Genomic DNA, 27,321 nt, shown 5'->3' with positions numbered 1-27,321 from the left:
TATTCTCAATTTTGGCACATTTCTTTTTGCTTGGGCTTTAACTGATGATTATTTCCATCAATCTTTTCATTTTTTGATTGACCAATGAATGATTTAGTCTATAAAACATTGTAGTTAGAAAACAATGCCAGTTAAACCAGGTGGCAAATTCAATGTGTTTGTTTTCAACAAGTTGGCAGCTGAAGGGAAGTCACTGCTCAATGATATGTGACAGAGAAAGAAGCAAACGCTCTGATGTGAAAAGCTGGACACAAAGAAAGACATTTTTTCACAATTTTTTAGAAAAATGTCCAAACTAATTAATGAATTATCATAATATGTGCTCATTATTTTTCTGTCAATCAACAAATTGAACTGTTTAAGCCGAAGGCACATCTAAAACTGTTTGATTTTAAAATGCACACGTCAGACTGTTCTGGCCAACAACAACAACCCAGGTGTGTGTGTGTGTGTGTTTATGTATGTGTGTGAGTCCCCCCTGTGTGTGACTGTACCTGGCAGCAATTGTAGCTACATTCACCATCCAGGCCATGATCTGTCCCCCGAACGTGTTCACCTGGTGTTCACACAAACAGATATGATCATACAGTCTACACTATTATGACACAACACTGAGGAATAGTAAAAGCCTGTTACTTAAATTTCACAGGGATATACAGTCATTATGAATAGATTTGTATACCTTGTTGCACAACCAGTGCAACAGAGGATACAATACCACCATAACACTATGTGTAACTAAAAAGAGTTTGACAAAAAATCTGAATATTATACAAAGATTCTAAGAATTACACCAAAAGAGCACTCATTAGCAAATCTACTCAAATCATAAAGAATTGCTGATTGATCCACTTCCTGAAATAAATGTACAGAGAGGCAGACAAACCTGATGGTTAGCGTGTGGAGGCAGAACCAGCTCAACACTCTCCACCCTGGTCCTCTCTGCTGCCATCGCATCATCAACTGCAGAGCTGTCAGCTGACATACAAACACAAGGCTGACATTAATGGAAATGGTTGGTGTTATTCTATATATGTTCAACATTAATATGAAAATACCCAAACAAACAATTTCTTAGATGGAGAAGCTCAGACGTCAAATGACAAAGCGTTATGATTTCAACACGTCTTCTTAACTGATCAGCAACTGGACACACAATGTAGAGTGAAGACATGGAGACAGATCATGGCATAGCTCGAGGTTACACAACACATTAGCATTAGCATCCAACCACTTTCTAGCTAATATTACTCTTTGATTACATCCAGTGGGTTTTATTTCCGGGGTTAAAAAAATGTTTCCATGTTGTGTGTTGATATTTGACAATAAGTTAATTTAAGTTAACTTAATATAAGTATTTCCCCTGTCCTCTGTCTTCTCAGCTGCTGATTAATCATGAAGCTGTGAAATGATAAAGTTTTTTCAGATTCCCTGCATTTATATGGCAACTGGAACACGGCAGTATGACATGTGAGAGTGATGTCAGAGGAAAATGGCCGTCATGTGGATATGGTCTAAGGTTCCTACTGAAGGTGTAAATCTGTAAATCTTTCAAATCCTCTCCCAAATATATTGTTTCATTAGCAGCAAACAGGAACTAATAGTGCATTTGTTGGGTACTATTTTCAGCAGTGCAACAATTCACATTTGGTGTTCCAGTGAGTATTTCTGTAATCAGATGCTGTCTTAACTACACACTGTGGTTTATATTGACTCAATACCACTATTGAGTCAATATAAACCACAGTGTGTGTGTTCATGATAATTAGGAACACACCAGTGGTGTAATCAAGTTTATCATGCATGACATTCTTACAGGCCCATCGTTTCCACTGATACAATCTGTCTGACTACAGTCATAGTTAATATTTTATATTTCATCATTGTGTTTGAAGCTTCAGTCCTTCACTCTCACAAACAGTCAGCAACAAGTTGAAACATCAAATCTCCAAACTCAACCTACACTATCTGCTTTATCCGGCTGTGATGCAGCAGTGTGCATCAGACCTACCCTGCTGGATGGACCCATTGGAGAGCAGATCTTTGATGATGTCATCGTGTACCATCCTGACTCGCCGTCTCTCAGCTGCCAGGCTGTGTTCAACCTGCTCCTTCTGAGTGTGAGGGACGATGGGCTTCAAGATCACCTGTGAGGTAATGTCAGTAGATGTGTCTACTCATTGTGAGAAAACTTCACACACACACACACACACACACACACACACACACACACACACACACACAAATGCACTACTCAACTGCAACAACTGACACAGGAATCTGTTTTTATATTCATTTGCATCGTTTTGTTTTTCAGTAGTTCAGTTTGAAGGGTTAACCGCGAGGTCCTGCTAGTATTCCAGCTCAGTTAGCACCAGCAGCTGTGACACAAAGCTTACCAGCTAACTCCACAATCAGAGGTACATGAAGCAAGTTAGCACCAAGCAGCTACCCCAGTTTCCTCTGTCCGCTGTCTTTCACCAGACCTTGCACACCAAGAACAGCACTGTTCATCATTGGGATTAAAACCTTCTCCTGCTTGGCTCATGAGCCAAGGAACCACGAGCACCTTTTCTTCAAAGACTGGTATCATTGAACTGGGCCTAGATAGCAAATAGCATAGCATAGCATAGCACAGCTAAGCACAGGGCTGTTTAACTCTGGTTGATGTAATGCATGTGCTCCATCCATGTGTTTGTTCACTGTTTGGGTGTTATTGTGAACTCAGGTCAGGTTATTGGTAGTTTGCTTTGCTACACAGCTAATTTTGATGTTAGTTGGATTATGCTTCACACAGACAGAGTCTTTACATGCAACTAACTATCTTCTCTAACCTGGCATCACGTCACACACACACACACACACACACACACACACACACACACACACACACACACACACTCCTTCAGCCTGGACCATATCACACCCACATGTGATATCAGTGAGATAATAGTCACCATTGTTTCTCTGTTCTCTCCTATCAATGAAACAAGCAGTGATCCGAAACGACAGTTTAGTACGTTTTTATGAGACTGATTTGGTGAATTGGCTCTTTTACCTTCTTGAAGGGTGGTGCCCCGAGGTGATCTAATGTAAATTGAATCTTATTATTTATCATAATGAATAATTATCCCTGATAATCATTCATTATTATTGATAGCCAAGTGTAACCCAAACTTCACTATTGATGTTGTTTAAAGCACTACAGATGCATGTCTTTCCAGACTCATAAGATTTATGTAGTGAAGACTTTGAAGGTATTAAGTGTAGCTCCTGGTGATGTGGAAGTCTTCACTATACTGACATGTATGATTCCAGTGAATACTTAACAGTGAGTCATGTTGTCTTCACTTAGAGAGGACGGACAGAGAGCTTTATCACTGGTGCAATGAGCTTGTGGTGGATCACTGCTGGAAGTTAAATTCCTTGTATGTGTTCATATAGAGGATTCTAACACATGGATGCTTCACACATGTTCAGCCAGTCAGCACAGAACATCTCTACATCAGCACAGTTTCTAGGTGAATACCCAAGATTAGTGCCACCAATTCAGTATCTGACCAAATATAAATTATGGTCTGTGTTATAATATGAATTTTTTGGTTACGGCTAAAACATGTTTTGAGAGGTGAGTGTTTTGACCTTTGACCACAAAAAGTTCAGTCTTAAGTCTAAGTTATTTGTATGCACATTTTGAAGCAATTCCCTCACAGTGTTGCTGAGACAGACGACCCAAGAACACTATGTCTCTGACTGCAGCTGCTGCCAGAGGCATGAAGGCATGAATATGGTGCAGCCTTTACTATGATGTAACTGTGACTGTCCTCTAGTAGAGTCAGTGTAGGTGTGCAGTGAGTACTATGGCAAGTTGCCACCGATCACATCACACATTCATGGAAGCCAAAATGTTCATGCTCACCTCAGAATCATTTGGTTTCCCATCAAACATGAGCCTTACCTTTTCTCCTGTGTTTGTGCGCTGGGTAACAAAGGTGGCGTACGCGTGGCAAACCCTCCAGTGACGGTCAGAGAACAGGTCCTCACAGCTCACCTGTATGCCCACCTGAGGTGAAATATATTAGGAATAATCTCAGGTCAAAGCATAAATGTGCACCAAAGCATGACTTTACTAATGTAACAATAAGAAGAAGCAGCTGAATCAGTAACCCTGGAGCCAGCAGTATTAAACACTGCTGCTAACTCTGGCTCAATCCAAATCTCACTGAGGTCTTTTAAAGATATTCAACCTGCAGCATCACACTTGAAGTTCATATAGTAGTCAGGAGGGAATTTGTGAAAAATCATAGGGATTGTGCACTTCTGGAAAAGTTTTTGATTTTTGGCAGGGTGTTAGGTATGGGTCTAAGGTTTTTAAAAATCCGTGGATGCAAGTTGGGGCGGCCCCCTAGTGGCCGGTATACATAAAAATCCCAAATGGCCCCCGCTGGAAAGAGAAAAGGTTATATCTCTGCTTCCTTTAGTCTTAAATTGTTGTATAATATAATTGTTCTGCTTTGTTTGATACAAGGAATGCAATTCTGATATAGTCTTCTTATTTTAAGTCCATTTTTATGTTAAATGTAATATCATAGTCACTTTTTGCTTGAAAAACGGTCCATCTCTGAAATTAAATAACATATAAAGACCATTCAGGCCTCTAAACCCATATGTTCACCCTTTAGGAATAATATTGAGTAAATTACAATCATTCTAGAGTTAAAAATATTCTTTTGCGAAAGCCTTTACCAGAAACTGGCTATTTCTGAAATCAAGTCAAAAAAGGTGCAGAAAATGTTTCAGTATTCTATGAAATGCTCCAGAATGTGTTCGACCAGTTTAGCCAAGCTTTGCCATCGGAATCAGTTGGTTTTACTAGAATATTTAGTCCATTGTAAAATGTAAAAAAACAAAAAACAAAAAAAAACATAGCATAGGCATAAATTAAACAAGGTGGTTTGCCTTAACCACTGAACCACCCTAGGATGTTTCAAGGTCCTACTTCCCTACTTTCCCAAGACAAGAAGAATCACCATCTCTATCCTATCAAGGCAAGCTGCAGTCAGGAACCAAGTCAGATATTCTTGGGTGCTTACCAGGAATGCCAGGTCCTGGCCCCTCTCCATCAGCCAAAGAAGCTTCTGTGGTTGTGCTTGATATGGCAGCAGTCATACACATCATCAAATCCCAGCGTGCCAGAGTGTTTGGAGAGTACACTCAGATGGACTTGATGCCATACTTACTCAGCCTGATAACTGACAGGACGACAAGAGTGGATGCAGTCTGGGACAAGTATATAGAGGCAAGTCTCAAATCCCAGACTCGTGTCAAGTGTGGTGGGACAGCAGGGTACAGAACAAGAGTCTCCGCTAAAATACCTCTGCCAAAGGGAGCTCAATGGCAGAAGTTCCTCAAAGACAGTCAGAATAAAGATGCGCTGTTTCAGTACATCAGTGACGAACTTCAGAAGGCCACAGCTGGCTCAAAGTACCACCTCCTGACAACAAAGGCTAACTTGGTCCTGAGCAACAAAACTGCTGACCTAGAAGCTTTGTCACCATGTCAGCAGGAGGAAGCAGACACCAGGATGATGTTACATTTACGTCATGCTGCTGAACAGGGTCACACCAAGGCTTATCTACGGACAGTAGACAGTGATGTGGTTGTGCTGGCCATCACTCTGTTCCAGGAGTTGGGGCTCTCAGAGCTATGGATTGGTTTTGGATCAGGGAAGGCATACAAAGATATCTCAATCCACCTCATCTCAGGAATGCTGGGACCTCAAAAATGCCAAGCACTGCCCCTCTTCCATGCGTTCACAGGATGTGACGTGGTATTAGCAATGTATGGAATTGGCAAGAAAACTGCATGGAATGCATGGGCAGCTTACCCAGAAGTCACCAAGACCCTCATTGCGATCACCCAAGATCCAACCAGCCTCACACTGGATTCAGTGCACATGCGAACGCTGGACTGTACTCATGTATAGTAAGAACTGCAGTGCCAAGTCAGTCAATGAAGCCTGGAAGCTTCTTTTCACTCATGGCCTTAAGTCCCTGGATTCAACCCCCCCCCTCCGACCAAGCATGCTTTATTCCAGCATGGGAAGCGTGCCCTGCACACTGCAGCTTTTGTCTGGGAGCAATCCCTCTCCAAAACTCCAGAGATTGGGTGCCATATTGGACAGACCTGGAAGATGTCAGCAAGGGATGTTCACTCCTCCTCAACTGTGGCTGTGTGGTTGCCTGTAAGGCCAACTGTAAGTGCCACCGAGCTGGACTTCGCTGTACTACATTGTGCAAGTGTGAGGGAGGCTGTACGAATAATGATGAAGAGTGAGGCGAGGGTCTAGAGGAAGGAAGAAGGTTCAAGGAAGACAGGGCAAAGGGGAGGGCCTCAGCCACAACAGAAACCTTTAAATAAATATATAATGTTTAAGTATGTATTGTTTATTGTGTTATTTCACTAAAATTTGATATTGATCCTTGACATATTGAAAAGCCAAATATAACTTCACTGTGGCTTAGTTCTGAAATTGTGGTCTAAATCCTCAACAATGGTCCTTTTGGTCACCACATGTGCTTTCTAAAACAATAGTGCTAGTGACCTGTCCAATCAAAAAAGAAAAGCATACCTTGGAGGTAAAAAATATGGCTCTAGTGCCCTGACTAATATTTAAATGTGACTTTTTCAGAGATATTGACAGTTTATTTGAGCTAAATAGGACTATGATAATACATTTAACATAAAAATGGACTTAAAATAGTAACGCCAGGTTCAGACAGGACGCGGAAGCGCCCCGATCGGCTGCTAAGCGCTGAGGAGCGGAGTCATTTTCATTTTGGCGCCCATGTTAACCGATGGTGTCGTTCACATAGCAAGTGCCGAGGCGCTCTGCCCCACTGCCGGCACGCGCCGTGCAGCGATCATTTCGGCGTCTGGTCAAATTTTTTCGCGTGCCGCGGCCGAATGTGTCAAGTCGGGCAGGAAGTCAAACAAAGCAACAACGAGAAATCCTGTCGATTTTCAAAATGAAACACATTTCAAAATAAAACTATTTTCGATAATTAAACGCCCCGATTGACAGAAAACTACTCATTACTATGAAGTGGACATTTACAGTTGTCAGGAAAACATGGCGTTGTGATTTTATGCGGTTATTTACTTTCCTATGGTGAAAAAACAGCTCCAAGTGTGACTACAGAGCAGCTGACGAGCAGAGCCGTTTGCCGACCGGCGCAGAGAAATTCGTGTCTGGTGTGAGCAGAAGGGCCGCGGCTCGCGCAAGAGTTTCCGAGTGCGGCGCTTCAGGGCGCTTCGGCGTCCTGTCTGAACCTGGCGTAAGACTATCAGAATTGGATTCCTTGTATCAAACAAAGCAGAAAAAAAAACATTATACAACAATTTAAGACTAAAGGAAGCTGAGATATAACCTTTTCACTTTTCAGCGGGGGCCATTTTGGATATTTATGTATACCGGCCACTAGGGGGCCGCCCCAACTTGCATCCACTGATTTTTAAAAACCTTAGGCCCATACCTAACACCCTGCCAAAAATCAAAAATTTGCTCCAGAAGTGCACAATTTTTATGAATTCCCTCCTGACTATAGTAAATATGTTAGCAGGCAGCTGCTTATTTACACACACAGCAGTCATGGAGAGATGTTATCATTCATCTGGAGTCATGACAGGCTGGCCACACTGGCTGGGTGAGCATTAATCAGGGATAATGTGAGGACACAGTTCAACAACATAAAGAACAAAGGTCTTGTTTTTTTCACAAATCTGAATGCAGAATTCTTACATATCAGACTTAATTATTTCATTTCAAATGATGAGTGGTTTTGTGTGTTGTAGGTTTAGTACAGAAGAAACAGCAGATATCATGGTATGAATGTAAAGTATTAAAGGAATGAGTAGGTGCTGTGTGTTAGTAGAAATGCTTGAATGTCAAACATGAATGACTTCTCTGACCTCCATGCTGGTGTTGAAGGCTCTGTTGACCTTTGCCTTGATGTTCACCACCTGACCCACACTGAACACAGACATGAAGAATCGCTTATTGATTACTTATTAGCTGTGTCCAAATTCAGGGGCTGCATCCTTCGAAGGACCCGGCCTTTGTGGACGCCGAAGGCTGGGTCCTTCGGAGAGTCCTTTGACGGCCGCGTCAACCGTTGTTAAATTGGACGGTCTAGCCTTCGGCGTATTTCCTGGTTGCGTCACCAGGTGTTCCCGCCCTTACCGTTACGTCACGATTGATGCCGCCCAGGCCCGCGAAAGAGAGTTGACTGAATGGATTTTATGGTTTTCTGAACGTCTAACATTTTGAAAGTGAAGGCTTTCAAGTAGGGCTGGGACTTTAACGCGTTAATTAAGATTAATTAATTACACAAAAATTAACGCGTTAAAAAAATTAACGCATTTTAATCGCACTTATTTTTGCACCGCGGAACGTTTCTCACTGGATGAGTTTCAGGCGTACCGATTATACTGGAGCACAATTATTTAACAAGTTAAAAAGCCGCCGACACTGGCGCCCTGGCAATAGCAACATAAGCAAGACAGCACCGCTGTCCAGCTGCTCTCTCAGCCTGGCCTTGAAAGTCGTCAGATCATGTCTGTGACTGGACACATGAGAGCAGCTAGGGATGGCGCTCTGATCCGCCCTGGCAACATGAAGCAACATAAGCAAGACAGCTGGACTTTCAACGCGTTACACCAACCACAGCACGCTGTCCAGCTCCTCTCTCAGGCCGGCCTTGAAAGTGAAAGTTAAAACTTTACCGAGCAATCCTTGTCGCTGCTGAATCCCTAGTCGGTTGGTCTTGGTTAAGTACCACCTTGAAAAAAAATAAACAATGTTTTGTTGCTTAAGCTCATGTATTCAGTCATTATTCAATGGTATACTAAAACCCATATGAAAAAAAGTGCTTCTCACTGTTCTCAGGTCAAATATTTACATGCGATTAAAAATGCGATTAATTTCGATTAATTAATTACAAAGCCTCTAATTAATTAGATAAATTTTTTTAATCGAGTCCCGGCCCTACTTTTAAGGCTTTACTTCCAACGGCATAATGCTAATTTATGCCGTATGCTAATGCATTAACAGCGTCACGTATTTTAACTGAAAGTCCGCTGATGTTTAACATATCTGGCAATGGATGTTCAAATGAGTAAAAACCGAGTATAAACCCAGTACTTACATTTAAATGTCAAGTCTGCACCACTTGATGTCACCATTTTTCTTGCTTTCCCTCTTTTTCGGGACTGAGGAGCGGCGCGTAAAGGATCTTGGGATATGGGAGGCCACGAAGGATAGTAGCGGTCCGTCCTCCGAAAACAGGGAAAAGAAGGCTGCATTTGTGGGCTGCATTTGAAGGAGCCTTCGAATTTGGACAGCCTTCGCGCAGCGTTGTGACGTTATTGGCCTTCAAATGCGCACTTTGAAGGATGCAGCCCCTGAATTTGGACACAGCCATTGTGTGTGTGTGTGTGTGTGTGTGTGTGTGTGTGTGTGTGTGTGTGTGCGCGCGTGCGCATGTGTGTATATATATATATATATATATATATATATATATATATATATATATATGTATATATATATAGGTATATATATGTATATATGTATATATATATATATGTATATATATATATATGTGTATATATATATATATATGTATATATATATATATATATATATATATATATATATATGTATATATATATATATATATACATATATACATACATACACACGCACACAGTGCCCATAAAAAGTATTCACCCCCGTATTTTTTTTCCTATTTTATTGCTTTAATAAATTGAATCATGATCAACATACAAAAAATATGCAATATATAACAGTAGAATAATATATATATATATGTCAAAGTGAAAATAGATTTCTACAAAGTAATGTCAATTCATTAAAAATATATAATGTAAAATAAGTGTTTGCATAAGTATTCACCCCCCTTGAAGTGACTGACCTAGTTCAACAGAGGTCCAGCCAGTTGGTGCTAGTAGTCTCACAATTAGTGAAATGGAGATCACCTGAGTGCAGTGAATGTGTCTCAAGTGATTGTAGTATAAAGACACCTGTGTCTGAAGGTCCAGTCACTGGTTAATCAGTATTCCTGGCTATAATTACACCATGGAGACCATAGAACACTTCAAGCAACTCTGTGAAAAGGTTATTGAAAGTCAGGGGATGGACACAAAAACATTTCCAAGTCACTGAACAACCCTTCAGAGTTCAGTTAAATCCATCATTAAGAAATGGAAGAAATATGGCACATGTGTAAATCTGCCTAGAGCAGGCCGTCCTCACAAACAGAGTGACCATGCAAGAAAGAGACTAATGAGGGAGGCCACCAAGACACCTATGACTACTCTGAAGCGGTCAAAAGCTTCAGCAGCTGAGATGGGAGAGACTCCATCTCTTTCCTGATGGCAGGAGGGAGAACAGTCTGTGACAGGGGTGGGTGGAGTCTTTTAGGATGCTGGCGGCTTTGGTCAGTAAGCACTTCTGGGCCAGATCCTCTATGGGTTGCAACACGGCCAAAATAGTCCTCTCTGCTGACCTCACCACTTTCCTCAGGGCTTTTCTGTCCGAGGTGTTAGAGTTTTCAAACCACAAAGAGATGCTGCTGGTCAGCACACTCTCTATGGTGCCCCTGTAGAAAGTGGTGAGGATGGAAGGACTAAAGTGGGCCTTCTTCAGCCGCCGCAGGAAGTGTAGGCGTTGGTGAGCCTTTTTCACCAGAGAGGAGGTGTGCAGGGACCAGGACAGGTTATCAGAGACGTGCACCCCCAGGAACTTTGTGTTCTGAACCGTCTCCACAGCAGTTCTATTGATGAAAATCGGGGTGTGCACGGGCTGTTTTTTCCTGAAGTCGATCACCATCTCCTTGGTTTTTTTCGACATTCAGGACCAGGTTGTTTTTCTCGCACCAGTCAGCAAAATGTTTCACCTCCTCTCTGTAAGTGTTCTCCTGATTGTTCTGGATCAGGCCCACCACTGTTGTGTCGTCCGCATACTTAATGATGTGGTTTGTACTGGACTTTGCGCAGCAGTTGTGGGTCATCAGGGTGAACAGAATGGGGCTCATGACACATCCCTGAGGCGATCCGGTGTTCAGTGAGATGGTGGATGAGGTGTTGTTGCCTACCCGCACAAACTGAGGCCTCTCTGAGAGAAAGTCTAAAATCCAGTCCAAGTGGGCCAAGTTTAACGACCAGATTCTGGAGGATTATGGTGTTGAATGCCGAGCTGAAATCGACAAACAACATTCGCACATGAGAGTTATTTTTCTCTAGGTGTTGGAGACTCAGGTTAAGTGCAGTGGATATAGCATCCTGAGTGGAACGGTTTGGGCGGTAGGCGAACTGGACCTGGTCCTTGACTAACCTTTCGAAGCACTTCATTATTATGGGCTTAAGTGCCACCGGTCGGAAGTCATTTAGACTGGTGACTGTGGGTTTTTTGGGGACTGGGATGATGGCTGAAGTTTTGAAGCATGATGGCACAGCAGCTTGACTCAGGGAGATGTTGAATATGTATGTTAGGACATGAGTCAGCTGGTCTGCACACCCCTTGAGCACGCAACCTGGTATCCTGTCAAGACCTGCAGCTTTCTGTGGGTTGACCTTCCTCAGGGTCCGTAGGACATCAACCGGGTCAAGACTTAGCACCTGGTCGTCGTGATGTGGGGTGGCTTTCTTTGCTGGTGTGGTGTTCAGTACTTCAAACCTGCCGAAGTAGTTGTTGAGGTGGTTTAGGAATTCAGTGCTGTCACCACAGGCCTGGGGAGTAGTCCTGTAATCCGTAACTGTTTGAATTCCCTGTCATAGTCTCTTAGTGTCCCTGTGGTTGTTGAAGTGGCTTTGGATTTTTTGTCCATGGGCTCTCTTTGCCATTCTGATGGACCTGTTCAGATTTGCTCTCACAGATCTGAGTGCGGTTGCATCGCCAGATTTAAAAGTTGAGTTTCTTGCTCTCAGCAGGGCGTGAACCTCAGTGGTCATCCATGGTTTCTGATTTGCCCGCACTGTGATGGTGTTTGAGATGCTGACGTCCTCCATACATTTTTCAATGTAGCCTGAGACAGTCTCAGCATACTCACTGACATCTAGGATGTAGTCTATGGTGGCAGCCTCTCTGAATACAGACCAGTCAGTACAGTCAAAGCAGTTCTGTAGTGATGACATGGCTCCCTCCGGCCAGACCCTCACCTGCTTCGACGAGGGCTTGGTTCTGGTCAGCAGTGGTCTGTATGCTGGCATTAACATCACAGCAATGTGGTCAGATGAGCCAAGGCAGGGGCGGCTTACTGCTTTGAATGCTTTTTTGATGTTGGTATAAGCATGATCCAGTAAGTTGGCCACCCTTGTTGCAAAGTCCACAAGTTGGTAAAAATGGGGGAGAACTTTCTTCATGTTTGCCTGGTTAAAGTCCCCAGCAACAATGAATGCTCCCTCAGGGTGGATGGTTTGCTGATCATTAATGAAGCTGTAGAGGATGTTTAAGGCTGCATCCGGGGGTATGTAAACAGCGATGATCACAATGACAGAAAATTCCCTTGGAAGGTAGAAGGGACGGCATTTAACTGTCAAAAGTTCAATGTCCGGACAGTGGGAATAAATCCTCTTTGTGTCCCTGCACCATCTGTTATTGATGTAAATGCACACACCACCGCCCCGGGTTTTGCCGCTGAGAGCCGCGCTCCTGTCTGCACGGAAGGTTGTTAGCCCCTCCATGCTAATGGCGTCCTCCATGACTGAGTCATTTCACCACGTCTCAGTGAAAATGAGGGCACAACAGTCTCTCACCTCCCGTTAGTGGCTAAATCCAGTCTGAGGTAGTCCAGTTTGTTCTCCAGTGAGTGGACGTTGGCGAGCAGTATTGACGGTAGCGGTGTTCTGCACGCATTAGCTTGTAGCCTGGTGCTAGCTCCCCCGCAGGAGCCCCGGTGTTGGTGGTAGGAGCTGGTGCTGTTCAGGCCTCTACCAGTGAACGTAGCAGGCCGAGGTCTTCTAATAAGTCCACTGTGACTTGTTCCAGTGTACATGCTATGCTGACCGTTTGCAGTAACAGCATACTTTGGCGATTGTAAATGTGTTTCTCTGTGTTTTTGTTGAGAGCCGATGCAGCTGCAGCCAACACAGGCGCTGCCATTTTTGTTGGCATCGCCAATTTGACCCGAAGCAAACAGCCAAAGCTACACAGAAATGGTTTAAAGACACCAAGGTGAATGTTCTGGAGTGGCCCAGTCGAAGCCCAGATCTCAATTCAATAGAGAATTTGTGGCTGGACTTGGAAAGGTTCACGCCTGATCCCCATCAACCTGACAGAGCTTGAGCAGTTTTTTAGTGTCCAGATGTGCAGGACTGATTGAGACTCCACACAGACTCAGTGCTGCAATTGTGGCCAAAGGTGCATCTACTAAATACTGACTTGTGAATACTTATGCAATCACTTATTTTAAATTATATACATTTAAATGAATTGACATCACTTTGTAGAAATCTGTTTTCACTTTGACATTAAAGAATTTTTTTTTTGTAAATTTTGTTTTGTATATTTTTTTTATATACATACATGCATATATACATATATATATATATACAAAAGATATAGGCAGCATGCCACATCACACACACTTCCTGTTACCTGATGGTGTGTTCAAAGTGGATGTCGTCCATGGACGCAGTGACACAGGGACACGCAGCATGTCTCTCAGCTGCCACATGAAACAGACAATGTCATGTCCTCTCTGGTTAGTCACTGGCTACAACATCTACTGGACACTCACACATGAAGAAACATTTCAACACACACCACATGATTAATAATCACACACACACACACACACACACACACACACACACCTCACCAGAGAGGCAGGCAGTGGAGTCTATCCATTTGAGCAGCTGTCCCACGCTCAACTCCTGTCTGTGGTTGCTGTGACAGGGCATCACTATCTGACTCATCTTCACCTCTGTCAGGTTGACACTCTCTTCTTCCTCCTCCTCTTCCTCCTCCTCTTCATCCTCCTCCTGCTCCTGTTTCTCCAGATCAGCTGTCACTCTAGAACTCATCTTCAAAGCTGTGCAGAGACAGTTCACAACAATACTTTTGTGTCTTGGCAAAAATTAATAAAAATTGCTGCATTTACTATATTTTCCTGAAAGTTATTCCCTAACACAGCTGATGAGTTACACATGAAGGAAACCAATATACATGCAGTGCTTACACAAAGCCTACAATGCTAACATCACATCAAGGGCCCCTAAACTGACACTAGTTAGTCAACAGACCCCCAGCTAATAAGTTCTGTCCTGGGTCCACAACCTGATAAGAGTTCTGCTTTACAACCAAACAGTCAGGTACAAGAGGATGGTGTCTCTATAGGATGTGATGACTTTAATGTTGCTCTCCTCTGCTGAGCTCTGACGTTGTTGTCAGTGCGCACTGATATGAAAGAAACCTGAAGAGAAGACAGACTGATATCTGTGAAACTCACACTGAAACAGCGCGGATGGATACAGAGCACTACGGCTGACAGGAAACACGTGTGTTTACTTTCAGGGAGCAACAGTCTACTCCAGGACAAGAGGCTAGCTCACTAAGCTATGTGATGTTAGCTCAGCTGTGGAGGATGCCATTAATGTTTACATCTGTCTACATCCGATATCATATCCGGACTCATATCAGTGCAGGTAGGAGGACACATGTCTCTCATGATTCTGAGGTGAACTGTCCCTTTAGTGTCTCAGCCTGTGGTACATTTGGTCACATCAGCTCAGTGTCTACATGACGGTGTCACTCTGGTTGTGACACAGTTCAGTACAACAGCTTCCTGTTCAGTGATTCATGTAAACTGAAGAGTCGAGCAGCAGCCATGACAAACCTCCTGCTGCCTGAGTGTGGAGGGGACCGAGCAGTGAGTTCACAGCTGTGATCTGAGACATGTGTCCATGTGTCCACACACTCTGTCTCCAATGTCTACAGGACACCTCCAAGGTCTGGAAGAGAGGACGGTCCGGACACCGTGGACACACTCAGTACAGGACTACAGGACTACTGTAGACCGCTTTCACTCCACAAACTGAAACATCTGTCAATCAAATAGTTGATATCAGCACCATGAAGACACCTGCCATCACTAAAAACCTTAAAAAACCCGACCCAGCTTCAGTGTTCGGGCTTAGACCAGCTACTGCTGGAGGAGGAGAACCGGAACAACATGGAGATCGAACAGCTCAGCTCAGCTCAGCTCAGCCTGTTAGCTTATTGTGAAACAGAAGTTAGTGACTGACCTTACAGCAGCTCGTCCGAGTATCCGAGTGATCGATGATCACTGATGACCTGATGACAACAACACCGACAACGACTCATCCGGTTATATCTTTCAAAATAAAAGCAGTATTAACTAAGACGCGTATAAACATTCTGAAAAGCACAGGACCACCTTACATATACATACTACAAAACAACACACATGACAACAGAACCGACATGAAACATAAGATACTTTTTAGCTGACATTTTCTTTTCGCTACAGTTATGAAAGCAAAGCGACTGACTTACGGTATTTGTGTGCAGGTGTTTGGGTCACTTGACACACCTCGATATAAAACTACAAACTACAGTGTGGATGGACCTGTATGTATGTGGGTGGTGTCAGTGTTTAATAGTGTGGTGATGACCACACTAAGTAGACGTGGGTCAGGAAGTGAACATGTTGATGGCCGTCCTGTGTTTTATTTCAACTTTAGATGTTTGAATTTCACGAATCCAGTTTGAACAACTTGATTCTTTTACTGCCCAGGACAGACTCCATAGGACTTTGATTTTTTTTTCTCTCTTTTTTAACATTGTGAGATACAAGTGTTTCCCCACATTTTCATTAAAGGTTTAATATGGAGAATGAGCAGAACACCGCCATCTAGTGTCTCGAGGTCGTAGTCGCAACAACAAAAAATAATTCCAGCAGTCGGGTTGCCAGGTTCGTGATTGGTGAAACGTAGTCATGTGACAGAGCCTGTGTTGGAAGTGTCTCCATCAAAACATAAACAAATGGAGTAAATGTAACTCGTTACTACCCACCTCTGCAGCCAGAACAGAGCAACATTCATTTACAAGTTTAATACGCGGATCGGACCGGGTCGGGCCTTTACTCTGACACCAATGAAGCAGCTTGGAAACTGTTTAAACGGGCGATCGTGGGATGCAATGAAGGAGTTTAACGGCTTCAAAACGCACGCCGAAATGGCTACGTTTCTCCTCGACCGGTAAGCTAACTTTCATGTTTACTTAGCTGTAACGGCTAACGCTAACGGTAACTGTCAGTCAAACTGCTCTGCAATATGGTGCGATTTGCCGGAGGGGATGAGCTCAAACAGGCTCGAACAGACTCCGGTCTCCTGTAGGCTACTGGGCCGGGTCTGTTCGAGCCTGTTTGAACTCATCCCCTCCGGCAAATCGCACCATATTGCAGAGCAGTTTGACTGACAGTTACCGTTACCGTTAGCGTTAGCCGTTACAGCTAAGTAAACATGAAAGTTAGCTTACCGATCGAGGAGAAACGTAGCCATTTCGGCGTGCGTTTTGAAGCCGTTAAACTCCTTCATTGCAGTCCACTGACTCCATGCTTGGCCTATGTTGACCCTCGACTTTGCCCTTCTCTGGTCACTCAGCTGCTGAGATAAATAACGCCGTCTTCTCTGAGGCTCCCAAACAGCTACATTAGCAAACTCCATCTCACCCAGTGCCAGCCTACAGTAGCTGCGCCGGAGCAACAGACAACCCTGGCAACCCGCAATTTACAGCCACTATAGGCTGGTAAAATGTAAACAGAACGTGACAGAAAGTCATTGTCGAGCCGTCAAAAATTTTAAAAATATTAATTTAGACTAAAAAAAAAATTTTTATGGAAAAGCAATACTTTCATTCTGTACCCCTCAAAACGCCCCGTGGATGTATTATTTTTTTTAAAATATTGCTTTTAATAAAAATTCTACATATTCAACCTTTAATTTCTCAGGGTTAAGGTTACCTCTTACACCAGACTGGGACTGAACACAGCCTCTGAAGCTGGCGGAGGTCAGTTCGAAGACAGGGGACACAGTATGGAGGTGATTTACACCAGCTTTAAAATGTTGACTTATTAGACTAAGTAGTGAACTGGCTACTTTTACATCTCCCAGCTGAAACTACAGGAGCTGTCAGACTATCACCTCTTGAGCTACAGAGTGCTGTTAGGAGACAGGACGGGCCAGGGCTAGCTGGTTAGCATGCTAACTTCAGTAGCCATTTCTAACAGAACAGAGACGTCTCTGACAGAACATCAATACTGTTGTTTCTTCACTCGGTTCATAATGTTTGTTCAGTGATTCAATATTTAGTTATTACTGCACTATTGTTCTTCTCTTATTTCTTATATATTTTTTTGTCTTCTGTATGTTTTTCAAAAGGTATCTCCTCCTACATATTTTGAGCTACAGAAAATATTCATCTATCAAACCGTTCAGCTCGTTAAGGACATTAAGGTGATGACTATTGGTATTTCTATCTATTATATTTTTTTAAATATTCAGCTTTTTCTACAAAATTTTCCCCATTCATCCCTATGGGGAATTATTAAACTTTCGTTCTGCTACTGCTTCAGCATACATTCAGCTACAGAGACCATTCAACTATTGAAATGTTCAGCTTTTTAAGCTCTTTCAGCCTTTCCATTTTCTAACTTTTATACGTTTTCAAATATTCAACTTTTTCAAAAATAATTTTACAATGGAAGCAAATGGAGAAATCTTCAAATCCTGACCTACAGACATCATTCAAAATCCCAGCAGTTACAAGACTTTGAACTATTGTGAGAAATTAAATAGTTTTCCATTCAGTAATCAATGTACTGTAAAGACCATATCAGGATGTGAGAGGAGGAGGGGAGAATCCCCTTTTGGGGTGAGGGTCAGGAAGTCAGACGAGAGGCAAAAGGAAGATGGTAGGATGACATTTACATTCTAATAAAGCATCAAAGGGTCACTGTCCTGGGAAAAGCATGATCAACCAACCATCAGGGGGTCATTGTTTTGGGAAGAAATGTTGTAACCCCCATGCCGTTTGTATTTAAGTAAGCATGTATTACAGAGATCTGATTCATCATGCTGAGTCTACAATTATTCTGAGAATTAGCAACTCTCAACCTCACAAAGGAGAATTTCCACTACACTATTCAGCATGTATTCAGCTTTTTAAAATCTTTTAAGGTTTTGAAATCATCACAGTTTAAGTTTTAAGGATTTTTAGCTCGTCTTCAGATTTTATAATGGGTGTGTATTGCATGAGCTAGAGTGCGTGACATCATCCCTAGAGTGGAGAGCAGCTGGAAAAACTAGAGAAAAACTATCTTAATCTTGATTTAGATCCCACATGTTTTACATCTCAGACAATATATACATAGAAATGCTGGAAATCCTGTTGGCTTTCAGCTGATGGTTATTACATTACATTATTTCAGATGTAGGACTTACACTTTTGGCTGTAGAAGCTCTGGAGTGACAAGCACTCCAGCAACTCCCCCATAAGCCACAATGTTAATCTTGAGCCTAAATTTCTGGAGAGCAGATGGTACTGTTTTTTTCACTCTATATCACCAATAGCAGTAGCAGCAGCACTACTTGTAGTACTACTTCTACTTCTACCACATGGGTTTTTCAGCAGTGTAGTGCAATGCATTATAGTTTTATGCATTATTTCCCAGTAAATTCAACATAATTTGTCTAGTTTAAAATGAAATTCTGTTCAGATCTTACAAACTCTCCCTTTCCTGAGTACCACATGTAAAAAGGTTGTATAAAGCCTTTGTGGCTCCAAAGGGAGCTGCATGAAATCTGATACATTTCCTGAAGATATGTCACTTGAGTCTGTTGGTTGTGGCTGAAGAAAAGGAAAATGCCAAAACATCTGGAGGAATGAAAAGAAGTCCACTCTGAAGCTAATTAAACTGCTACTAGCATTTAGTCACACATCTGGATCTCCCACTGAATTGTCATCACTTCATCTGCACTGTTGTGCAGACATGCTGACATCGCCATCACTTCTAGGCATTTTTCACAGATTATCCTCATATATGCAACTCAAACGCTTAAATGGAGAATCTCACTGTGGTGTCTTTACAGAACATAGTACTAGTGTGTTATAACAGCCTCAACTCTGAAGATGAACATTTGTGAGAGGAGGAAGGAAAAAAGGGGTCATCTTTTTTTATTTTTAATCTGCTAAATCACAAAATACACACATACACAGTACATGATCAGAAAAGAGTTTTTATTGAGTGAGCTCTCACAGAAGCAGGAGCGCCACACACACACACACACACACAGTACTCAGTGTAGTCCTACACAGCTCCATGCAGGTACAGGGACAGGAACTTCCTAAATGTTTCAGGCTTGTAACCTTCCAGACCAGCTGGTACCTGCAGGGGGACACAGCAGCCAATCAGAATCATTTCACTTTTCACTGCTATCTCCATTGTGCACCTCCTCTTCTCGTCTCCTCCTGCTACTGTTCATCTCAGACCTATAAACACAGCTTTATGTGTAGAACTGGTGGAGTTGCAACTTAATGCCTCAGAAGCACAGACGTCTCATTCATAAAGTGCCTGTTGCCTGGCCTCTGTCTTTCCTTGCCTTCTCTGCTCTCACTAAGGACTAAGACGTGAGGAGAGAAGCTGAGGAAAGGAATCGAGGATGTACAAATAAGAAATGATAAAGAGGGGTTTGTTTATTAAAGTTGTCAGTAAATACATATTTACTGTGAGAAGAGGGTTCATACTGCAGAGCTCCGCTGTCTGTTCTATAATCACACAGACTGCACATCGCATGTCAGAAAGGCAGTCACTCACTGAACCCCATTGATTTAATGATGGTGAGGTTCTCACCTGATTAGGGGGGAACTGTGAAAAAAAAAAGTGAAGCTCCAGAAATGTTTTGCGACTACTAAACTTCACCTGACTTTCCCTGAGCATGGAGGGAGGAGATGATGACTGGATCGTTATGTTTTGGGTGAACTGCATATTTAAACTGAGTTTCAGTTACCAATAGACAGAAAATGATCATTGTACCTTGACTTGCTTCTTCTTGATGAGAGGTCGGAGTTTTGCAAAATCATAGAGTTCGACATCTTCATCCAGCCACACCTGCAGACAGCAGACAGCGTTCAGAAGGCCAGCAGACAGCAGAGACACACACTCATCTGTACAACAATTCTGACTGAGTCATGAAAACTAATTCTGGTGCGACAGTGTTACACTGTAACACTAAACTGAACATCTTTGGGTTGTGGACAAAACAAGACATGTAATGATTCTGAAACACTGATCGACATTTTTCACCAACAATACAGCGATTCATTGAGAAAACGATCAACCCTTTCATCAACAATGAACATTAGTGGCAGCCAACTAAGATGTCGTGACTTGGACTTTGTCACAGAGCAGCACACACACAGCTCAGAATACAGATGAAGCACCTGGTTCTTGATGCCATCATCTCCTGACAGATCTGTGGTGTTGAGCTGGAAGACCAGGAACTGGAAAAGTCTCCCGTTGGTCCCCACTGCCTGTACTGTGATTGGACGGTCCAACACACGCCGTGGCTGGGTCTGACACACACACACACACACACACACACACACACACACACACACACACACACACACAGCTGGTCATACAGAGTGTTCACAGAGCGTTATCACAGATCTGCTGTTAACTGTGATGAGTATATCCTCACCCCATACAGACTGTGTGCACGGGCCAGAGCGTTTCCAAAGGCGAACATCACCATCTTGGCTCTGAATTGTTTTGGGTGGAGCTTACAGTTAACATCACCATCCTCCTGGAAGTACAGTGTGTGGGCATGAGGGTAAGGGTAGCCCTCCCTGAACCCTGATGAGAGAGAAGAGAACAGTGACACACTGTCAGCCTCAGAGACATACACAGCAGACTGAAGCATGACAAGGACTCACCTGAGCAGTTCACCTCCTCCTCGTACACATGTACCTTCTGCAGGTCGATAGAGGGGGAGACAGGATAGAAGGTTTCTAGGACGTGATCTGCCGTGTCGCCCACTTCCTGTTTCCCAGAAACTTCTGGCAGAGGGTCCATGCAGTTGTACAGTAAACCATTCTGACCCCTCACCTGGAACAGGTCCTCACCTTATATACAAACATGGAACGTAAATGGACATTAGAATGCATTCAGTACTTGTTTCCGTACTCATTTTGGGCCAGAGAATGAATCCAGATGACTGCAGTGATCCTCAGACTTTCTCTAGCAACACCAGCAGGCCAATCTCTTCTGAAACTTACTTCAGCAGTCTTCTTTGTCTTTGTTGGCGCATTGCTGCACATTGCTGCCAACGATTGCCTCAAACCGTTGGCAAGAATGTGTATTGTAGCAGCCACATGGCCACGCATGTTACAGAGAGAACACAGCTCCACTGCACCAGCAGGGCTCCTGCACCTCTTCCATAGTGAAATTTAAGCACTTTTAACGCATTTTCAAGCTTGTCCAGCACCTTAGGGCATAATACAATGCATTTTGCAATATCAACCTTCATTTATACTGATACAAAAAGGCATCCTGTATCATCAACATATATCTGGTACTTGTTGGGCGGCCCCCTAAAACTTTAATTAGTTTTTCTCACTAGCTGTTACAGAAGTGAAGGGCAGCATGATGCCGGGCTGTCTGTAGGTTTGTGTTTTTATTTCTTTATCCATCTTTCAAGCAGTTTCAATTACTTAATCAAATATCCAAGACCTTGAAAACACCACATTAAAATTCAAGCATTTTCAAGGATTGCCAGCACCCATACTAACACTGACTAGCAGTGGTAAGAAGCTCCACAGGGCACCTTGAAGCACCAGCTGATCCAACAGGATGTATTGATTACCTCTCTTCCATGTAGCTGCCAGTGAGTACTTCTCAGCGAGGATCCTCCTTCCAATTACAGCGTGTCTGGACTGTAGAGTGGCACATAGATGGAGCAGGTTGGAGAGCAAAGTGTTGCTGAGGAAGAGAAACAAACGGTGAGAGAGAGGAGTGATGGACTTCAACCAACAAGGACTGTGAAGAACCTGTGCTGCCCTCAGCTGCCGATGTTAAACCACTGCCAGTTCATTAGCAAAGGTGATTATAATGGCTCGTTTACAGAGGTCGGGAAATACAAGAGGTTACATAATATGTGGCAGAATGGCTTTGTGCTGAGCCAGTTAGTCCCATTGACTCTGCCCTTTCAAGTTAGGAATCTTGCACTGATATTACACCTAACCGTCTATGAAAGTTACAGAGGTGGAGAGGGGGGACAGTTTCTTTCTGTCTCTGATCAGCCACCGGAGGTAGTATCAGAGCCACAACAGAGGCGAGACGACGTCTGTGTGAATGGAAAAGCCGGCAGAGCGTCATAGGAGTGTGTCGGTCTGATGGTGTTCACAGTCTGACAGCTAAACAGATCCTTCACTCATCAAATAAAGAGAAATGTCCCACATTTCAACTCACAAAGCAACAACACAGGACCAAACAACAGCAAGGTGGCAGCAGGTCATGTCTTCAGCATCTTATACATGGAAAAAAATACTGAATTTATACATGGATGTATAAATTCCACTTGATACAGTATGGCTGCGTTAGTGGTGGAGCCGATCCGTAGCACTCTAGTCTATGTGTTAACTTCCACCAGGTCCGCTGCGCTGCGTGTCTGCTGCGTCCAAGCTCCGGCAGTCCGCAGCCTTGCGGATCAGATACGCAGAACTTCTATTCTGGCGGATGCCACAACACAACACAGCAATTCAGCCAAATTTAGCACAGAGCAGACAGGAAGTCAGACACGAAACAACAACAAGACATCTGGTTGATTTTCAAAATAAAACACTCCGTGTTGATACAAACACAAAAACCTCAAAAAAGAGACAAATACGAGCCCTTCTTTTAATCCGTCGGTCGGGAACACTTCATGTTGTTGTGTTTATAACACATATAACTGCGGTCGTGTGTGATTATGTAATTATCGCGGGAATTCCTCGGTTTCGTTTCTCAAACTGATCGGCGGAGCTGCGCCGTGGCGGACTCAAAACGCAACTGGTGGGGGTTGCCGGATGGGGACGACGGAGCACAATCGTACCGCAGCCGTACCGTAGCTGTACCGTATCCAGTGGAATCTGCGGTAGTTTAACCTAGATTCCACTGGATACGTGTCCGCTGCGTTACGGCTCCGGTATGATTCGTCCGGCAACCCCCACCAGTTGCGTTTTGAGTTCGCCACGGCACAGCTCCGCCAATCAGCTGGAGTTACAAACCGAGGAATTCCCGCGATAATTACATAATCACACACGACCGCAGTTTTATGTATGTGTTATAAACACAACAACACGAAGTGTTCCCGACTGAAGGATTAGAAGAAGAGCGCGTATTTGTCTCTTTTTTGAGGTTTTTGTGCTTGTATCAACAAGGGGTGTTTTATTTTAAAAATCAACCGGATGTCTTGTTGTCGTTTCGTGTCTGACTTCCTGTCTGCTCTGTGCTAAATTCGGCTGAATTGCTGCGTTGTGCTGCGGCATCCGCCAGAATAGAAGTCCTGCGTATCTGCTCCGCAGGGCTGTGGACTGCCGGAGCTGGGACGCAGCAGACACGCAGCGCAGCGGACCTGGTGGGAGTTAACACATAGACTAAAGTGCTACGGATCAGCTCCGCCGCCGTGGCGGAGCCGTAACGCAGCCGTACCGTATCCAGTGGAATCTGCGGGTAACACATAGTCTGTGTCAAAATTCAGGGGCTGCAGCCTTCAAGGACGCGGCCTTTGCGGCCCACGGAGGCCGGGTCCTTCGAGACCTTGAAGGCCGCGTCCACCGATGTTAAATGGGACGGTCTAGCCTTCGGAGTATTTCCTGGTTGCGTCACCAGGTGTTCATGCATTCAAGTCTGTTTTGGTTCAAATCTATCAAACGTGTACATTTATTTGTGTGTGTACAATGTGTCAAATCTAAATTGAATTATCAACATTACAAAATAAACATTAACCCATTGGTGAATAACAACTATATTTACCATAGCATTACCAGCGTCACATATTTTAACTGAAAGTTAAAATTTGGAGGTTTTATAGTCCCTTAAAGTTTAACATATCTGGCGTTGGATGTTCAAATGACTAAAAACCGAGTATAAACCCATTACTTAGATTTGAATGTCATGTCTGCGCCACTTGATGTCGCCATTTTCTCTTGCTTCCTTTTCTGTTTCTGGACTGAGCAGTGGTGCGCAAAGGATCTTGGGATATGGGAGGCCGCGAAGGATAGTAGCGGTGCATCCTCCAAAAAGAGGGAAGGGCAGGCTGCATTTGTGGGCTGCATTTGAAGGAGCCTTTGAATTTGGACAGCCTTCGCGCAGCGTTGTGACGTAATTGGCCTTCAAATGCGCCCTTCGAGGGCTGCAGCCCCTGAATTTGGACACAGCCATAGACTAGAGTGCAACGGATCAGCTCCGCCGCTGTGGCGGAGCCGTAACGCAGCCATAACGTATCCGGTGGAATCTGCGGGTTAACCCTTTCTTAGCAGCAAACCTTACTGCTGTGCTACTTTGGAAGTTGCATCAAACATTACTAGGACATGTTTCTGTCAATCATTTCAACACAACAGACTGAATTTGTAGCCATTTGTCTGAAAATGTTCAATGCAATTTGAGGTTTTCTTTTGTTATTTTGTAGTACACTGCAGGGACTTTAAAAGTCTGCAGAGCTGTGAGAGTGTCCACTCAACAGAACTTTACTCGACCAGACCATCAGGCTGTAGTGCTTGGCCGCTGGCATGGATGCACACGCTTCTGTTATTTTTAACAATTAACAGTTAATTGACAAAGACAACAGGCAGGGCTGTAGCCAGGATTTTATAAATACTGAGGTCATGTTTACGAGAATGAGCAGCATTTAAAAGAAAAGAAAGAAAATCTTATTTAAAATATTTAGCAGCACAGTGACCCAGTTAAAAGTCAAATCATTTATGAAAGTCGACTTTGTATCTAATAATTATGACTTATGACTTTCATCTCATAATTTACACTTGTTTATCTCATAACTATGACTTTTTATCTCATACTCTTTATCTTCTATCTGATGAGAACAGCTGTTTCTCTCACTAGTATATTATTACCATGGGAACATTTATCCATCAAGCTTAGTTTTCATCTCATCCTTGTCTTTAACTGGTGGAATCACAGTGAACCTGGTGTAAAGCCTGACAGTAGGTGATAACAGACAGTGTGACTGCAGCAGGTAGGCTGATGGTTCACTCAGAGCTGCTGCTGTGCTCTGTGACTGTTGGCATGTTTGTCCCACTGTGAATATTTCTGCCACTGAACATGTCAGAGCAGCAGCTCCTCACTGACTGTGCACAGAGCCTGGACATGTCACATTTTGAATGAATATAGGTTGATAGTGTGTTGGCTCAGGTCCTGAACACAGCTGCTGCTTCTGTTTCTGCTGTAACTCTCAGTTAGTTGTTGTGAGTGTGCAGGTCGGTGACATTCAGCCCCTCGGCCCTCATACACACTGAATGACAGGACGATACTGTACGTGTGCAGCTTGTTACATAGATGTCACATAATGTAACTTGTTGTTCATACAGAGCTGTTCAGCTATGTTAATGAGAAGATGCCAACCTTTATTCAAAACATGACATACAACTAAGGAGTTTTAGCAGTTCTTCACTTAAACATTTTAACATTTAACTGGATTAAGCAAACTGTGAACATTTTATTTCCTCACTTGGAGACAGAAGGTAGCGCTCCGGCAGCACTACACCTCACTGACAAGACAGGATAAATGTACACTACCTGTATTTCTGTTTGCATGGTCGTTCCTCTGTTGTGTCCCAGAAGCGCGCATGTTTGATGGCATTCTGCACGCGTTCATCCTGATCTGGTATCTGATTGGCAGGACTCGCAGCCAATGAGAGCAGATGAGGCGGCAGACCAGAGATCAGCTTGGCTTTGGTCAACCACAGAGCCTGAGGCACACCTGAGGGAGAGAAAGAGAGAGAGAGAGAGAGAGAGAGAGAGAGAGAGAGAACATGCAGAGATCGCAGGTGACATGTTTCTAAATAATAACTGAAACTTTGATGGTCAGACTGAACTGGTCTGTTTGTCAATCACTTATGGAGACAATCAGAGGAGAGAGGTCACACCAGGTTCTACATGCATAATAATAACAAATGTGGACATTAACAGAACGTTTTCTATCACTGAACTTTCATTATCAGACTTACATCAAGGCTCATCTGCATCCTGAGTTAGTGCAGGATTACCATGTAAGATAATTCTATACCATCTGAAAAATATCACGTCTGACATTAGCACACGAGACAGTGCTGAGCCTCACAGTGTCGATCAGTTACCTTCCAGGGCGCTGGTCCTCTGGTTGTACACATAGCACGGCTTGCCTTTGTACAGCAGCATATGGTGGGCCGGGGGAGCCTGGTAGTGTCCGGGGTCCTTGTAGTCCCGCTCCCACTGAGGGTACACGGGCTTAGCCAGCCCCGGCACATAGTGCATCCTGTCCCCGTATGTGACCATCTCCAGCCCGGGGATCTCCACTCTCTCCCTGGGTCTTCGCGCGGGGAGAGCCTTGGCTGGAAGACATCGACTGACAGCGAAGTGTCTCCGGGCCTGTCCATGTGTGGACATCCGTCCCAAATCCTTCAAGAGGACGGTTGGAGAAAACAACGGTGCCGCCATTTTCAAACAATGAGCCGCTTCTGGGAACACGCCGTCTCCTGGAGGTCTTGTGACGGAGTCTCCTTCTGACAGTCTTCTTCTGACCTGAGACACTGAGACAGACTGCCTATCACTAAGCTCTGCTGCAGGGCGCCGCCATGTTGGACACTAACTTCTTCTGCTGCAAAGCAGCGATGAGGAAGTACAGGTCCCGAGAGCTCCCACGGCTGGTTACAAGAGGAACTACTGGTGCATTTTACTTCTTCTTCTTCTTCTTCTTCCACTAATTCTTCTTCTTCTTCTTCTTCTTCTTCTTCTTCTTCTTCTTCTTCTTCTTCTTCTTCTTGTTTTTCGGCGGTTGGCATCCAGCTTAATGGCGCATTACCGCCACCTCCTGCTCCGGATTGTGAATTAGAGATGGGATTTATGGCTCTTTGAGGGGAGCCGGATCTTGGTGAGCCGTTCCTTTCAAAGAGCCGTTCAAAAAACTGGCTCATTTGACTGATTTTTATATTTATTCAGTTTTAAGAAGCCAGCCTGGTGGTAA

At 43.7% G+C, this 27,321-nt stretch overlaps 2 protein-coding genes across 4 annotated transcripts in view; both read right to left on the bottom strand.

Moving 5' to 3' along the window:
* The window catches only part of acot11a (acyl-CoA thioesterase 11a), a 33,787-nt gene extending 17,516 nt beyond the window's left edge, over positions 1-16,271 (bottom strand). Inside the window, exons 1-10 of one of the 3 annotated variants that reach the window (XM_084369232.1) lie at positions 15,596-16,271; positions 15,325-15,413; positions 14,916-15,122; positions 13,899-14,111; positions 13,676-13,745; positions 7,972-8,032; positions 3,959-4,063; positions 2,012-2,147; positions 887-978; positions 495-556 (exon numbers count right to left, since the gene is read on the bottom strand). In XM_084369232.1, the coding sequence (XP_084225358.1) occupies positions 495-556; positions 887-978; positions 2,012-2,147; positions 3,959-4,063; positions 7,972-8,032; positions 13,676-13,745; positions 13,899-14,111; positions 14,916-14,976 (800 nt within the window). In that variant the 5' untranslated portion in view covers positions 14,977-15,122; positions 15,325-15,413; positions 15,596-16,271. Of the gene's footprint in view, positions 1-494; positions 557-886; positions 979-2,011; positions 2,148-3,958; positions 4,064-7,971; positions 8,033-13,675; positions 13,746-13,898; positions 14,112-14,915; positions 15,123-15,324 lie in introns of all 3 variants that reach the window. The other 2 variants (XM_084369233.1, XM_084369234.1) reach the window with 2 other exon arrangements.
* Positions 16,272-19,320: 3,049 nt separating this feature from the next.
* mrpl37 (mitochondrial ribosomal protein L37) lies at positions 19,321-27,056 on the bottom strand. The gene is made up of 8 exons (XM_084369235.1): positions 26,456-27,056; positions 25,896-26,079; positions 21,967-22,082; positions 21,038-21,226; positions 20,803-20,957; positions 20,543-20,674; positions 20,136-20,210; positions 19,321-19,487 (listed from the first exon to the last, which is right to left on the bottom strand). The coding sequence occupies exons 1-8, from the start codon at positions 26,793-26,795 to the stop codon at positions 19,410-19,412; spliced, it is 1,269 nt and encodes a 422-aa protein (XP_084225361.1). The 5' UTR covers positions 26,796-27,056; the 3' UTR covers positions 19,321-19,409.
* Positions 27,057-27,321: the final 265 nt, after the last annotated feature.

The sequence above is a fragment of the Pagrus pagrus genome (genome assembly GCF_965226575.1).
Source record: "Pagrus pagrus genome assembly, chromosome: 12".
In the NCBI taxonomy this organism is placed as follows: domain Eukaryota; kingdom Metazoa; phylum Chordata; class Actinopteri; order Spariformes; family Sparidae; genus Pagrus; species Pagrus pagrus.
This window is presented reverse-complemented; position numbering and strand designations above follow the sequence as displayed.